The 14969-nt window shown below is 43.2% G+C and overlaps 1 protein-coding gene across 22 annotated transcripts in view; it reads right to left on the reverse strand.

Annotated features, from left to right (window-relative positions):
• The window catches only part of Osbpl1a (oxysterol binding protein-like 1A), a 187974-nt gene that overhangs the window by 107080 nt on the left and 65925 nt on the right, over nucleotides 1–14969 (reverse strand). For 12 of the 22 annotated variants that reach the window (XM_006526144.4, XM_006526143.4, XM_006526141.4 and 9 more), the window contains one exon: nucleotides 10101–10207. In XM_006526144.4, the coding sequence (XP_006526207.1) occupies nucleotides 10101–10207 (107 nt within the window). The other 10 variants (NM_001252491.1, NM_001252493.1, NM_001252492.1 and 7 more) reach the window with 7 other exon arrangements.

The following is a 14969-nucleotide window of genomic DNA, read 5'->3' on the forward strand; positions in this document are numbered from 1 at the left end:
ATAAATGCCCCTAAAGAAGAGGACTACAGTCCAGCAACTGTCTTCACAGGATCCACATTCCTTTAAGGCTCCAGTCTTGGCAAAAGTAACATGGACACATAAGCTGAAGTAACTGCCTAGTCCTTCCACTGAGATTAAACACTTACCAGACCAAAACTGAATTTCCTTGCCAAATTACCAGTTCCAGTGCTAATCAAACATTCCACGTGAGGCTCCATTCTGTGGAATGGAAAGTTTATACTCTGCCCCATGATCTACCCTACACTTAGTCCACCAACACGAATTGCAAGCATTTTTCTCTTTTTACACTGCTTTCTGCCAAGCAATGCTATGCCTTCAGAGCCAAATGCCACCCTTGAATCTAATTAAAATGAAGAAACTTTTAATAGCTGCAATAACTCTTAAGAGCTATACTCAGCTCTACCCTCCCTTCCCATCTTTCGCTCCTGACCATTTCCCTCCAAAGAAAAAATCCAGCGCAACTGAAAACCAGATCCTCTGAATTGCTAGGGGGTGAGATGCCAGCGAACTTAAGCTACAAAGACAGCTTCTAAGTAATGAAAAACTATTCATTAAAACGTTCGAAAATGAAAGCCCCCACCATACACATGACTTCTCTCTCCCCAGTCCTCACATGGACTTCCCTGCCGGTTCTAGGAATTTCAGTGATCTCTGAAACAGCCCTGGTTAAGTTCATGTCAATGTCAGAGAGAGACATGAAAAAAATCACTAACTTGGAAGGTTATTTAGGACAATTGTCTTTCACTGCCTTACTCCTCCCACTCCAGCCAGGCTTGACCTAATATAAAATGTGAAACAGCCGAGGGCTGTTCCCTGGGGGCTCTTCTAGGAATCCAAGAGACAAACACCAGGCAGAATGCCCACCCCTCCCCACAACGGGAGGAAAAGGGGACACTGGGTCTCCTGGCTAATCACCCCGCCCCAGGCAGTCACAGCTCCACTGCGCTCCGCACAAACCCGTCCAACTATTCTTGGATCAACTCACATCCCTGGATCACATCTGGCTATTCCCCCGTTTCTTGCGGGGGGGGGGGGGGGAGGGGTCGCCCCACCCCCCATTCACCAGAGCTTCCAGGGAAGGGCTGAACAAGCACACAAACCCACCCACCTGGGCTGGGTCTTGAAGACCCAGGCTGGCGCGCTGCACCCCAGCTCCTCGGCACGCTTCAGCACAGATGTTTTCGGCCTGCTCTCCTCCCCTCCAGACGATCTGATCCGTGAGGCGCGATCCAGGGCAGTACCGCAAGGTCTCCCTAAGTCACCTCTGCGGCCCGCCCCTGGTCGGGCAGCTGCGCCCGCCTTCCCAGCAGCGGCTGAGGTCGCGCAGAGGCGCGGCCGGTGGCCCAGTACTCTGCTGTTTGAGCACAGAGGTCGGCGCTGCCCCTCGCCCTGGCCGCTGGGCTCGGCCTCAGACCCGCCCTCCAGGGCTCACCCGCCCGCGGAGTCCCAGCCGCCGGGAGCTGAGCCGAGCGAGCGAGCGGGCGGGCAGTGTGGCCTGCAGCCGAAAGCAGGCGGTTCCCTTCCTTGTGGTCGCAGTCCCTCCTCCTCTTCCCTGGTGTGTCGGCTCCGGGAAGCTCAGGTAGGGACCGCCGCCCGGGAGAGCCTGCCCACAGCCTCTAAGCTGAGATTCTCCAAGGAGAAGTAAGGGATCCTGGCTGTAGCATGAGCGGCACACACAGGCTCCTGCAAGGTCCTAGAGTGGCCTTGTGCTCAAGCCCTCTCCTTGACAACTTTTAAACGGCCAGCACGCTGCTGCTGAGGAAACTCACTAAGGCAAAAGGCATGCTTGCAGTCTTGGCTGCTGCAGAAGGGCTCACTATCCCTAAAGCAGAGCGAGTGTTCGTACTTACACCCCAGTGAGTATGAGCTGGGGCTGTGCTCTGCTGACCACTTAGAAGCGTGGCTTCCCATTCTGACCAGCCTTGAAGGGTAGAGCAGGACTGCAGAGGCAGACCTTCCCCAGACAAACACACACTTCTGACATGCTCATGATACTGCTGGAAAACTATGACGAAGGCTCTGGTGGAGATTCAAAAAGAAACTAACTTCTAAAATGTACACCCCTGTTCTCACCTGGAAGAGGACTTTACTGAGCAGGGCTGTGATAAACAAAACTGGTGTTTATTTAACAAGTCCCGGAGTACCTCGTGTTCCCTTAGATCCGTGGTCAGTCTATTTGTAGGGCACACACCGCTCAGTCAGAAAACTTGGAATCCATGTCTGGAAAAGTTTCAGTGTCTTTGAAAATTCTAAACTGATAACTAAGAACACTTGGCCATGAAGAGGAAGCCCTGGCTACAAAATTTCTCCTTCAGGCCCAAAGATTTAGAAAAAAAAGAATTCAATTTACTGAGGGTCCTCCCAGCAGAGATAAACAACAAAGGGACCTTGTTTTAGAAGGCAGTTTACAAGGACACTGGGATGGGGGAGGGGCCCTGCACTGATCACTTCACGTGACCCTGCTCAATCGCATCTCGGGTTTCAGATTTGGAAGTGGAGCTCCCAAGAAGGTATACATTTGCGTAAAGCAGAAACGGCAGTATAGAATTAGACCGCTCAAAAGCTGGGGTTTTTCTTTTCTACAGTCACCACTCCTGCACTGAGATATCCACTAACAATCTACAACATGCTAAGCCCATGCTACAGACACAATGAAGAGCCTGCGCCTTTAAAGGGCTCTGGATGTGCTGTATGCAATGATACAATGTGGCAACAAGAAATCCGGGACAGGAGGAGCACCTAACCTAGTTCTGAAGGGTGGAACCTGGGATTAGGACACTGCACCCCTCCTTACAGCTATCCTGGGAGCTTTACCACAGCAGCCAGGGAGAATGTGTGTTAGGATGGAGAGGGGACTGGAGGGAAATGATGTCAGACTGGCAGAATTTAGTCAGAACTGGGGTGAAGAAAAATGGTCAATTAGAGATAAAAATCATGGTCTCAACTTCAGTGGTACTCTATGAATTGGAGAATTCAATTTTAGACAAAACTGCTTTTGAAATAACTCTTACAGAAACATACAGTGTCCAAAAAGCAGCTGGCATACTAACTGACAGCTCAGGAAATGTCTAAGGTCAGTATGTAATAACTGTGTACTTCTACTGAAAGGAGTGGGGACAAGAGTCCAGGAAGAATGCTCCAGGAGGACCACCCACAGGACAGGTAACATTTAAGGCACGGTGGTAGAAGAAGCAATGCTTAGGAGGTGAATAAGCAAGGGACAGGGCAGCCACAGAGGACAGAAGAGAAGCACTGTGGATGGCCCAGCCAAAGGTAGAATCCTTCAGAAAGCAAACAGATACTTTGGAAGTGTTCTCTTGACAGGTTTAGTGCACACATCTGTAATCCCAGCACTAGGAAGGCAGAAGCAGGAGGGTCAAGAGTTCAAGGTTAGCCTTGGATGCACATGAGTTTGATGCCAGCTGGACTACATAAACGCCTATCCCAAATAGCAACAACAAACACGGCCTCTCACTGAACAACGCGAAGCACTGCTAAGAACCGCGTCTGTGGACTGGTGGAATGAAGACGCCGCAGGGCATAGTACCATAGTTTCAGGAATCAAACTGGAAAGAGATGTATAAACACAACAAGAGCTACAAGTAAGGAAAGATGTGAAAGGAAAGAACGGCTCAGAAGCAGAGAAAGAGGAGCTTCCTAAGCAAGAGGAAAAGGGAGCACATGAGTGCACACGTGAGTACACACACACACACACACACACACACACACACACACACTGAGGTGAGGGCACAGGACAGACTGAGAATGTACACTGATTTCCTAGAAGAGGAGATGGCTAGAAGGGGTGGGAACTAGAGGACTTGTCATCAACATCAGCAAACTCCAGCCAAGGGACACAAAATGACTGAAGCATATGGAAAGCATAGGAAGTTAAATGAACATCAGAGGCCATGCCTTGAAAGAGTAACAAACCCACACAACCACAATTTTTCTTCAACAGTATCAGTGTTCTATCCAGAGGAGCACAAATTCTGCCATTACACTACCATCACCAAGCCATACATCTGGGTCACTCAGCTGCAGGAGGCTTAACATGAAAGTATGTGATGTTTATAAGTGAGCTTCTAGCAACTTCAAACAGGCAGGTTCCTGACTTGGAAAAACTGGTTTGATTAAGCCCTCAGGAGCATAATGCAAGGAAAATGCCAAGGATGGCTCTCATGTATCTCTATAATACTTCCAGAACCATACTCGGATGAGAAAAACATAGAAATATATAGTTTATGAAACAAATTTCTAGCTTTTTGATAAAGTCTCAGACTTGGTGACAGAAAAACAAAACAAACAAAAGAGCATTACTATTTTCATGTGTTCCTGTAGCTTTCTTTCCATTTTAAAGATCAACACAAGGATTAGGCGATGCCTTAGTCAGTGAAGTACTTGACTTATATTGCAAGTACTTACATTGACTTTGAGCCGCAGAACCCAAAGTAAAAAAAAAAAAGCTGAGCAACATGGCTCACACTTGTAATCCTAGAGATCACAGGAGTCAGGTGGGTCCCCGGGGCTTGCCAGCCAGCCTAGACTGCTCAGTGAATTCCAGGCCAAGACAGCCATGTTGAAAAAACCAAGTGGGTGACGTCAGAGGAACAGCCTAAGTTCTCCTCAGGCCTCCAATGCCACTCCACCACCATCAACACACACACACACACACACACACACACACACACACTTCAGCTTAGTTTAGAATACTATATTTTTCTCAATGAGTTAGTTGCTTTTTCATTTAAGAATATAAAATCTTCTCACAATAATACTTCATTTTAGTGCAGTTTATAATGAAAGCTCCAGCTATTTAGGTCACTTAGCTCATATGATAGCATGTCCCCCAAAAGTAAAAACACCCACAAATTATAGAAACAGAAGGCATGAAACTCACCCATAAAAGCCCACAAACACTGAAACTTAGTTTCCATATCAAGCTAGAACATTCTACCTGGAACTCACTTTGTAGACCAGGCTGGCCTCGAACTCAGATGTGACTGGACCAAGTCTGATACTCTGCTTTCCTTGTGAATAAACCAAGATTAGACCAAGTAAATTAGAAGGGTTAGTACTCCACTGTTAGATGAAAACATATAGCTGTTATAAAAGCCAAGGAGCAAATAAGAATTTAAAGGTGTTATTAGGATTGATATATCTCTTTAGCAAAATCCTGTGAGTATTTTCTTAAAAGTATCTCTGTATGAAGGCAAAAAGTAAGGACTAATGCCAAGAGACAATCCCAGGACACCTGAAAATATAAAATTAAGTTTAACATTTTTACATTCTAAAATCCGTGTGTGGGCTGAGAGTGTGGCAGAGTGGCAGAGCCCTCACCTGGCATGCTCAAGGCCCTAGCACCTCAAAAACAACAATCAAAGTATCTAAGCATCTTTAAAAATAACTGCCAAGTAAGGAGATTAGAATAAGAACGGGTTTGTTGCTATGGGGCCCAGTCACTCACAGCCATCCCTGTTGTGGACTGACCGGTGCTGTTCTTATGAACCAATCACCTAATGAATAAAGGAGTCAATCACTAGGCGAGTAGGCAGGATTTCCGGGTGGAAGGGAAGAAGAGGGGAAGCAGGAGAGAGTTAAGTTCCTTTTGGAACTGGACAGTGGAGGGGTAAGAAGTAGCTGCTAGAGTTTCCCAGTATCATGGCAGATCCACAAGGATTCGCCACCAAAGGAATCAGAGGGTTTTTTTGTTTGTTTGTTTGTTTTTGTTTGTTTTTTTTGTTTGTTTGTTTTTTTTTTTTCTGAGACAGGGTTTCTCTGTGTAGCCCTGGCTGTTCTGGAACTCACTCTGTAGACCAGGCTGGTCTTGAACTCAGAAATCCGCCTGCCTCTGCCTCCCGAGTGCTGGGATTAAAGGCGTGCTCCACCACACCCGGCGGAATCAGGTTTTAATAAGGCTTACAAGATTAGATTTTAGTTGTTGCACCCAGAGATTGAGTTATCACTGTTTCTGAACTAAGTTTGTGTTGAGTTTTCCTTCATCCAGGGGATCGTCTGGGTTCAAGAGAGAAAGGTACGGCAGCAAAGTGGATTTGGCCGATGTGCACCACAAAGGTTGTGGGGGATTTGAAGCATGGGGTTGGTGTGGTAATGACTCGCCAGTGAGAACCTATTGAGCTGAGTAGAGAAATTGTGGAGTTCAGAGTCAGAATCTCCATGAGATAAAAACAGGTCGGTCACTGCCCTCCAGTGCACGGCCTGCCAGAGCAGAGGCATAAAGCAGGAGCGTGCCAGATTCTTTTTTAATATTTCCCACAACACATCCCTGTGTGTTCTCAAGCAGGTATAAAAACAGATGTGTGGCCACGAGGAGGTGCTCCGTTAATCTTCAAAACTATTGTGTGCTTTTATCTAGCCACCACATTTACAAACAGACCTTTATTAAAAAAAAAAAAAAAAAAAAACACAAGCGATTCAGCAGCCGAGCCAAAAATGTGATACAAGTCACTATGACTTCAAAGCTTATGATTGCTCTTTTAATAGAGCTTCAGATAGTAGAGATGCAGTTTATAATGCCAGATAAGTAAGACATTGCATTATGCCACTGTAATCTCGATTAGGCTAACAATCCCTACGCTGTGATTCTACTATATTTGAAAGACAAACTTCAAGTCTGGCATGGTGGTTCCTGTCTGTAACCCCCGCACTCTATAAACTGAGGAAGTTATATTGAGAGTTCAAAGTCAACCATGGCTGTGTATTGAAAACCTGTCTGAAGATGAGGATAATGATGATGATGATGGTGAAAAGAGAAGAAAAACTTCATAGAAACTACTTATTCACTTCTCATTTCCCCTCAGTTCTCAGAAGGAGTTCGTGCATCTTACTGAAAGATGAATGTCATAATATTTCTGAAAAGCTATCTTAAAGGTACAGTAAAGGTTTGAACTACTAAATACTAGTTACTATGTGAAAAACTGCTCCTGCAGTATGCTAGACTCCTTGTGTGCCTATCACCTGTAGCATCTGATCCTGCATTATTTAGACATGCTTTACAGAGACCCATCACACATTTGGTCAAAGACTGATGTTTAAAGCAGGTCTACTACACTTTGTGACCAGAGCTCCTGACAACTTCCTGTCTGTCTCCTCTACATCAGATATCAAAGTGCAGGGACCACTCACTGCTACTTAGACAGCAGGCAATGACTCTGGGGACAAAACAGAACCATCCCAAGAGAAAGGGAGGAGTAGGCAGAGTCTCACTCTGTAGCCCAAGATGGTCTCCAACTCAATATATGGTCCAGGCTATCTTCAAACTCATGGTGACTCTCCTGCCTTAGCTCTTATGCTGAGAGTACAGGCGTGTGCCACCATACGACACAGCATTCACAGTTTCCTTAGATGACTACCTCTTCTCAAAGCAAGTCGAATGAACTAATAAAGACCCAGAGAGAAGGGACCACGAGGTTAGTTAATTAGGGTTAACCTACCAGTTTGTAGTCAGTACTCCCTGTGCACCAGACCCCGGGGGGTTCTGTTCACACCGCTGCACTGCATCTCCTGGCAAATCTTAGAGGCTAAAGGGTTAAGTTAGGTCTCCCACTAAGCCAACACCTTTGTCTCTCTAGACTTCTTCAGTAAAAGATGAGTTTTATACTGTTTTATTAAGCAGATAATTTAAAAATTAAAACATGTATTTTCCCAGAAATTAAACACACACCTACTAAACTCCTGTTCAGCCTTAAAATCATACCTCCCTTGTACACACACTCATCAGGTACTACATAAGAATGAGAGTCCTGGATTACAGAGTGCTAAATACCATATGAAGCCAGCAATATAATTTGGCTCCAAAGTTATGATCTCAATTCAGACTTACTTAGAACACTGTATCATCCCTCATGTAAACAAACTAGCACATAAAATGATGCCAAAGTCAGAAATTATAAGGAGGAATATTTTTGGAAAAACTGAGATTTAATCATTAAAAGATGAAATGGTGAGAAGGTTGAGGAGAACAAGCTGGTCATGTTTTCTCTAGGTTGTACAAAACATCTTACAGGCTGTGCCTTACCCTGGGGGACTCCATTTTATGAAACTCCATTTGCCCGATTTGGAGTGGAAGTGCCGTGCCGGTGCAGAATGACTTTATCTGGGCTACACAGGCAAACAACTATCATCTGTACAGGACAAAGTATGCACAGACCAAAAGCTTACTCATACCAAGTAAAACATTACCTACAAACTAAGCAAAGGAAAACACTGACACGTGGCCATACCAAAGCCACATCAGAAAAACCAGGTCCAGGAACACACCACACAGCACACAGATCAGGAAAGACACTTTATACTGCTGCGCCAGCACCCTCCAGATGTAAAACCATCAGGAACACGGTATCAATGTGCAATGAACATGCAACTTTGTCTGAGTCAGTTCAGTACACTCATCTCACACAGACCATTCAAATTGCCATCTACCTGGACTTGGACCTGCACCTTAAATCAGCTCTGACTTGAAGAGGCTCTGCCCACTGCCATCCCAAAACCTTTGCCCAGCTTCCTTGATGCCTTACCTAATGACCTGCCTTAGTCTCTTGGTGTCTATACCAGCTCTCTGGTCCTGCCCTCTGCAGCCTCTTTAATCCTTCCCTTGTCATTTAGCATCCTGCATCTTCTTACATGCATGATCTTTAGAGTTAAGATTGAAATAGACTGCAAATAACCAGTCTATCAAGCAAAATCAAAAGTATATGGGGAATTACAACCAAAAAAAATTGACTTTAGATAAAATGTACTTTTATCAGAGATTGTAAAGTATTTTTAATTATCTTAAATTGTGTGTGTGTGTGTGTGTGTGTGTGTGTGTGATGGGACAGAGGGGAGATATACACTGGAGCGCAGGCCCAGAGCCCAGATCTCCTAGAGCTGGAGTGACAGGTGGGTGTGAGCCAAGCAACACTTGGGCCCTTTCTAAGAGCAGCACCATTGAATTATCTGCTAGTCCTGTTAACACTAATATTCAATAAACTCTGATATTGTGGATAGAGAAACACACCTATGTCTATAACAGAGGACCTCTAGCTTGTGTGCACCTGTAATCACAGCAGTGTGGAGGTCGAGGCAGGAAGATCATGAATTTGAGGATAAGCAGGAGTACAGTGCAGGAGTCTCTCTGAAAAAGGAGCTACGAAATACATGAAATGTTCAATGCAGAGTTAAGGTTTTCCTGTGGCTCTGAAAGAATTCTTTTAAAGACTGTTTTCAATGAATTTATACTAATGTTTTCTTTTCTTCTACATAAACACGTCATATATGAAATTTGTGATATACATACAAAGGCGGAATTTTAAAACTTGTGAATGATTTTGCAAGGCTTCTACTTTACTCATGAGAGAACAAATAGTCATATTTGCATTAAAAAAACAAAATCAGTTGTGTGTTTCTGATCTCATCAAACCCAATTTCTAATCAAAAATTATAAATAAAATTTAACAAAGATAAATTAGATATTTTAATTCAGAAGATACAGATCAAACATCTGTAGAAAATAATAAAATGAAAATGGAATTTAAAAATCCCACAGACAAGAAAAATACTAGTTCAAACAACCAAAGGACATTTTCCCAACAGTTTAGTAACTACTGGGCATCCATCCTGCTCCTTCCGAGATGTGGAGCTCCCGTGGCGTGCTGTGGACCAGGAAAGCAGCAGAGGGAAGCCCATCATGGAGCTAAGCTTGCAGAGCTGATTACCAGTACCCAGTTCTAGGTGGAAGGCCTTCTGCACCTCTCACATGCACGTTTGTTCTGGAATATGCTCCCATCCCTCTGAATGAAATGTCACAACCACCCTGGCTACATCCCTGTTATATAAGTGTTTGTTAAATATGGCTACATCAATATATCCCAGGGATGTAAGCACGGGTTATTTCACAATCACCCTACCTGAACACGAATGAGGCCATTCTGAATTTTGATGGAAAGTGAAGTTTTCATTTCCTCTGATAATACTATTTATTACTACTTTTGAACAGCTTTAACACAATGGCTTACCAGCTTATTAGACACGTGACACGCAAGCAATTGCTTTTAAAAAGTCAACTCTGGGTGACCTACCCCTTCCTGTTTAGTGAAGAGATTAAGACAGTCATTCAACGCCACACAAGTCTCTCTAGAAGCTTCGGAGACAATATCAGCTTTCTGAAGAAACGATGGAAGCATATCTATAAACAAACAGAAATGGGTAAATGCAATGAGTGAACGCTGAAGTGATGTCAGAGGAAAAGCACCAAAGCATGTTATCAGCCCCTAGGCCTGCCGCTTCTATGAAACTGAGATGGGGGGTGCTTCTTACCCCTGCAGTCACCACCTGCTAATCAGTCAGTCAGAAAAGGACAGAGCTAAGGCTTTGAGGGTCCCAGGATCTGGGCAGTGCTGTGATGCTAAAGGAGCAGTCACCAGGCAGAGAGCACTGCTCACAACACAGCCTTCCTTTCACCACCATCTCTGCTGGGTAAGTAATGTTATTCAAAATCGAAGTGCTAAAACGAGACAAAAATAATTCTGTGGTTGACATGGAGGCTAACATGTCTGAAGGCGGCATTAATTCAACTTCCTCTAGCTCTTATTTGGAAAAATGTTTCCCATAAATGGGTATTTGTGCCTTCAATCCCCAATGCAAGCCCAGTGCCTGGTGCTGTGTGCTTAAGCTAGGGACAAAGAAGGAAAGAGCAATATCAGACTCTGATTCTGTCAGCAGGACATAGCTTAACCATTTGCCTATTAAAAATAAAAAGCAAAAACAATGCCCATGAAAGAAAGCTGAAAATAGACATTTATCACTTAAAAATAAGTAAAATGTTGTGAATGCCCTGTCTACACTGATGCAAGAGAAATGTTTGGCTTTTTGTCAAGTTCATTTAAGATCATTTAAATGTATTTTTCTACACAAATAAAATCTTAATATTTAAGAAAACATTTCACTAAAATAAAACTGAAAAAGAAAACCTGCAGCATTCTTTGTATTTCAAATATTCTTGACTTATTTAAACCAACGTTGAGACCATAAGCAAGGCCAATAGGCCAAAGAGTTCAAGCGACCCAAATGCTAGTGTTAGCAAGTGTCAGGTCGTGGCAGTGGATCCCAGCCATGTGCAGTAGGCCCACTAAGACACAAACACTTCCAACTGTAAAGAAATAATGTTCTGAGGAGAAGAAAGTTTAGGACGCAGGCAAATCACCAAAAAACATGTGTACAGGTGTTTACAGTCATCACTCAGGGTGATAAACTGTAAATAACACACTTTCTCAGTCTTGCTTCAAATATTCCAAAATTGTCTATATTAATGAGATTTAAGGAAAAGGATCTTATTTAGGAAAAATACTTATCCAAATTTCTAAGGCAGAAGTAAAAACCAAAAGGAAAAAGTAAGTAAAGCAATGAGCTGCCTCCTAAGCCTGGACGTGCAGGCCGAGAGCATCCCTGCTCTCCCCTCCTAGGCAGCTCCCTGTGGACCGCTACCCTGGCCTCACAGGCTGAAGGCTGCTAGGCTCTCAAATACATGGCTTTGCCCACGTTTTCTTTCTACGTCAATCTTTGATACACACTATCAAGGTTTCTTCTCCACTTGCTTTTCAAATGGCTAAGAAAGGAGCACATGCTGGATGTCTGGTACTCCAGGAATAGAAACGTAACAGATGTCACACACAACTGTGAGACGTGAGAGAAACAGAATCAGCCTTTGTCTTCCATAATGTTCTGGGTAATCTAGTAATTCTCTGACAAACGACATTAAGATGAAATCATGGATCGGCTTTTAAGTAAATACCATCACACACTTAATCATCCCCAATAAAGCCTAGGCTGTATAATTCCTGATTTAGATCCTTGATTAATACAAAACAAATATTAAGTGTCCAAACATGTAGGAAATACTTACATGAACTTAAGCAAACTCATTTTACAAGCTTTCTAAACACACACACACACACACACACACACACACACACACTGTGTGCACACAACGCTACCCCCAAACAGATATTCATGATTTCAGAGTCTGGGAGCATAGGTCAGAGCAAAAGTGTAACAAGTGTGTGGGGCTCTCTGTTCAATTCTCAAGTGTGCACACACACAACTTCAGATCTCCTGCAATGTGCTGTTAAAATAAGGTCTTGAGGTTAACGTTAATTTCTGTGGCAGTTTGCTATAAGACCTGGGGACCCCTGGCTGATGATCTACCTTATACATATACAAGACCAGCTCCCATAGGCTGGCTTTGTCGACAATGATGTCTACATACTGTTACACACACAGAAAGAACCAGGAACTTTCAGAAAGGTAAACAACTAAGAATACAACTAACTATGTGTTAGGTTGTTAGTGTGAAACTAAGTGGCCAACACAAATGCAAGACGGTCAGTATGTTACCTTATTCGACCTCCTATCAGGATAGTATTGCTAACTTTGAGGAGAAAATTATTTTTCCACTGAAAATGTTTTTAAAGTCATAAAAGCTACTAGAAGATCATACTAGGAAAAAAAACAACGTAAATTTGGAGTCTGTAAAAAGCTCAGTCTGTCATTTTTCATGATTATACTGTACAATTTTTAATTGGGTATACTTAAAAAAATGAGAAAGTACTTGTTTCTTTTGTCTATGTAGCAAATTAAATCTCAATTTAGGCAACCTTCTATCTAGAACAAGTCTGTGTTGAAGATAGTACTGCGATCACTGTGAGCCAGGCTGTTTTCTTAGAAGTACTAGTTTACCTACCTTTTACTTTGTTTCTTCCAAACCTTTGATTGAGATAATACTTCTCTAGGTATCACATGTCCTAATAGTCACAATTTTCTCCACTGGGAAAATACACACACTGCATTCCCAACACTAGTTCAATGTCATCCTCCCTAAAAGGCCTTCCTTGAAGATCTCTGTGGGCTTCATGGCAATGCTCACCCATTCATTTGTCAGTCCACCCCGCTATCCATAGAAACTGTAAGCCTACTTGGTGCATGCCAGCTCTACACACAAACACACAGAGAGAGAGAGAGAGAGAGAGAGAGACAGAGACAGAGACAGAGACAGAGAGAGAGACAGAGAGAACAAAAGTAAGTTTTCAGTCTGACTTTATTACCAGATCAGAATCACATGAACTCCTCGTAAAATCAGTATTCTTTCCTGAAAGTGGAAAAATTTATATGTACAAATAAAAAAAAAACTTCTCTTTTAAAAATGTCTATATAAAATGGTAACTTGAAAAAAAAAACAATAGTAACAGTATACATGGTCCAAGAATATAAATTTAACTACTGGTTCAAGTTAAGATGTTAATTTAAAAATTATCCACTAAGTACATATATCAGAATGCTGTGTGTATTGGTGTCTGTATGTAATTTACATTAACTGCATGAAAGAATATAAGATATATAGCTCAAAGTGTAGTACTCAACGAGTTAAATAATAAAATGGTATCAAACAGCAAACAAATAAAGCCTTCTTTAAACATGCTAGCTATCCAGTGAAGGAAGCCATTATTATGGACTAGAGGAAACAACTGTGAGGAGAGGGAAGGCTGACTTGGATCTTAAAGAACAGTGACACTGCTTCTGTCAGATCGAGCTGGATGCAATACCCATCTAAAGCTCTGGTCCTAAGAGAAGACCTGTCACAGTGAGGGCAGTACCACCTACTGGGCAGCAACCACACAGAAGGCACCACCTCAGGTGCTGAGACGAGGTTTAGGAGGGGCGTGTTTCTCCTGCTTTTCGGGTTCCGCATTCCGGTTTGTTTGGGATTTGGGTTTTTTGTTTTTTTTTGTTTTGTTTTTTTTTTTGGTTTTCGAGATAGGGTTTCTCTGTGTAGCCTGAGACCAGGCTGACCTTGAACTCAGAAATCCGCCTGCCTCTGGCTCCCAAGTGATGGGATTAAAGGCGTGCACCACCACCGGCCAGCTTGTTGTGTTTTTTAAAAAGATTATAAAAAAGAAGATATGTACTTGTGAGTTATAGAAATAATATCTTATTCTAGTGCACAAAAAAAGCTCTAGAGAAAAAAATAGAATAGAAAGTTTTGTCTTCATATAACTTGTATCTAGAAAGGGAAAGAAGCCACTTGAAGACTTTAGAACAAATGGAGAAAAATGTAAGATTAGAAAGAAAAAAAATGCATCCTGGTTTTTTTTTTTTTTAAGTCTTTTGAAGCTGGTGCTTTCAAAGCAGAAGACCCTGTGGGGTAGGATAGACCCTGTGGGGTAGGATAGACCCTACTGGATCAACAGTCAGCCAGCAGATCTTTATTTACAAATAGGAAGAAAATGAAGCAGTAATATTCATTTTAATCCAACTGAATAGAAACTCCTTCAAAAGCTGATTGGCTGGATCACTCCTGACTGATGTTATGAGAAGAAAATAACTGAAATAGACAGTGATTAGGGCAGAGCCAAGACAGAGAGGGCCCCACCCGTAGGCAGGCCAGAGAAGCATCCTGGTAAGGCCTGGGTCGCAGAGAATGAAGTGAGGCAAGGCTGTGAGGATGCTGGTCAGTGTGCCAGGCTGCTGCACATGTGAAAGCCGTTCATATGGTGCTCTCCGGGCTGCTACAGACTGGCAGAAGGTGAACACATTTGGTTGTAAGGCACACTGCCTCACCTGCTGGCCTCTGTCCTTAACCCTGTTGTTTCAAAGCCAGCCTGGGCACAGGTTGGACACTCCTCTCCAGTGGCTATGATGGAGCTACTACAGCAACCCTGGTGGCCTGTGCCTTTCCTTACTCAGTCTATTTTTCCAAAAAAGTAGAGAGCCACCGACAGCTGGAACAGACACACAAAGCTACATAAAGATGACACAGGGTACGAAAGGGGAATGTGCAACATGACTTGGAAACATGTCGTAGATTTGGTTTAACGTCTGTATTATGTTAATCGGGTTGCCAAAATTGCACAAGAATCCAAAGTAAGATGCTCAAGGTCCCAGGTGGTTCTGAT

Source organism: Mus musculus, chromosome 18 (genome assembly GCF_000001635.26).
Source record: "Mus musculus strain C57BL/6J chromosome 18, GRCm38.p6 C57BL/6J".
In the NCBI taxonomy this organism is placed as follows: domain Eukaryota; kingdom Metazoa; phylum Chordata; class Mammalia; order Rodentia; family Muridae; genus Mus; species Mus musculus.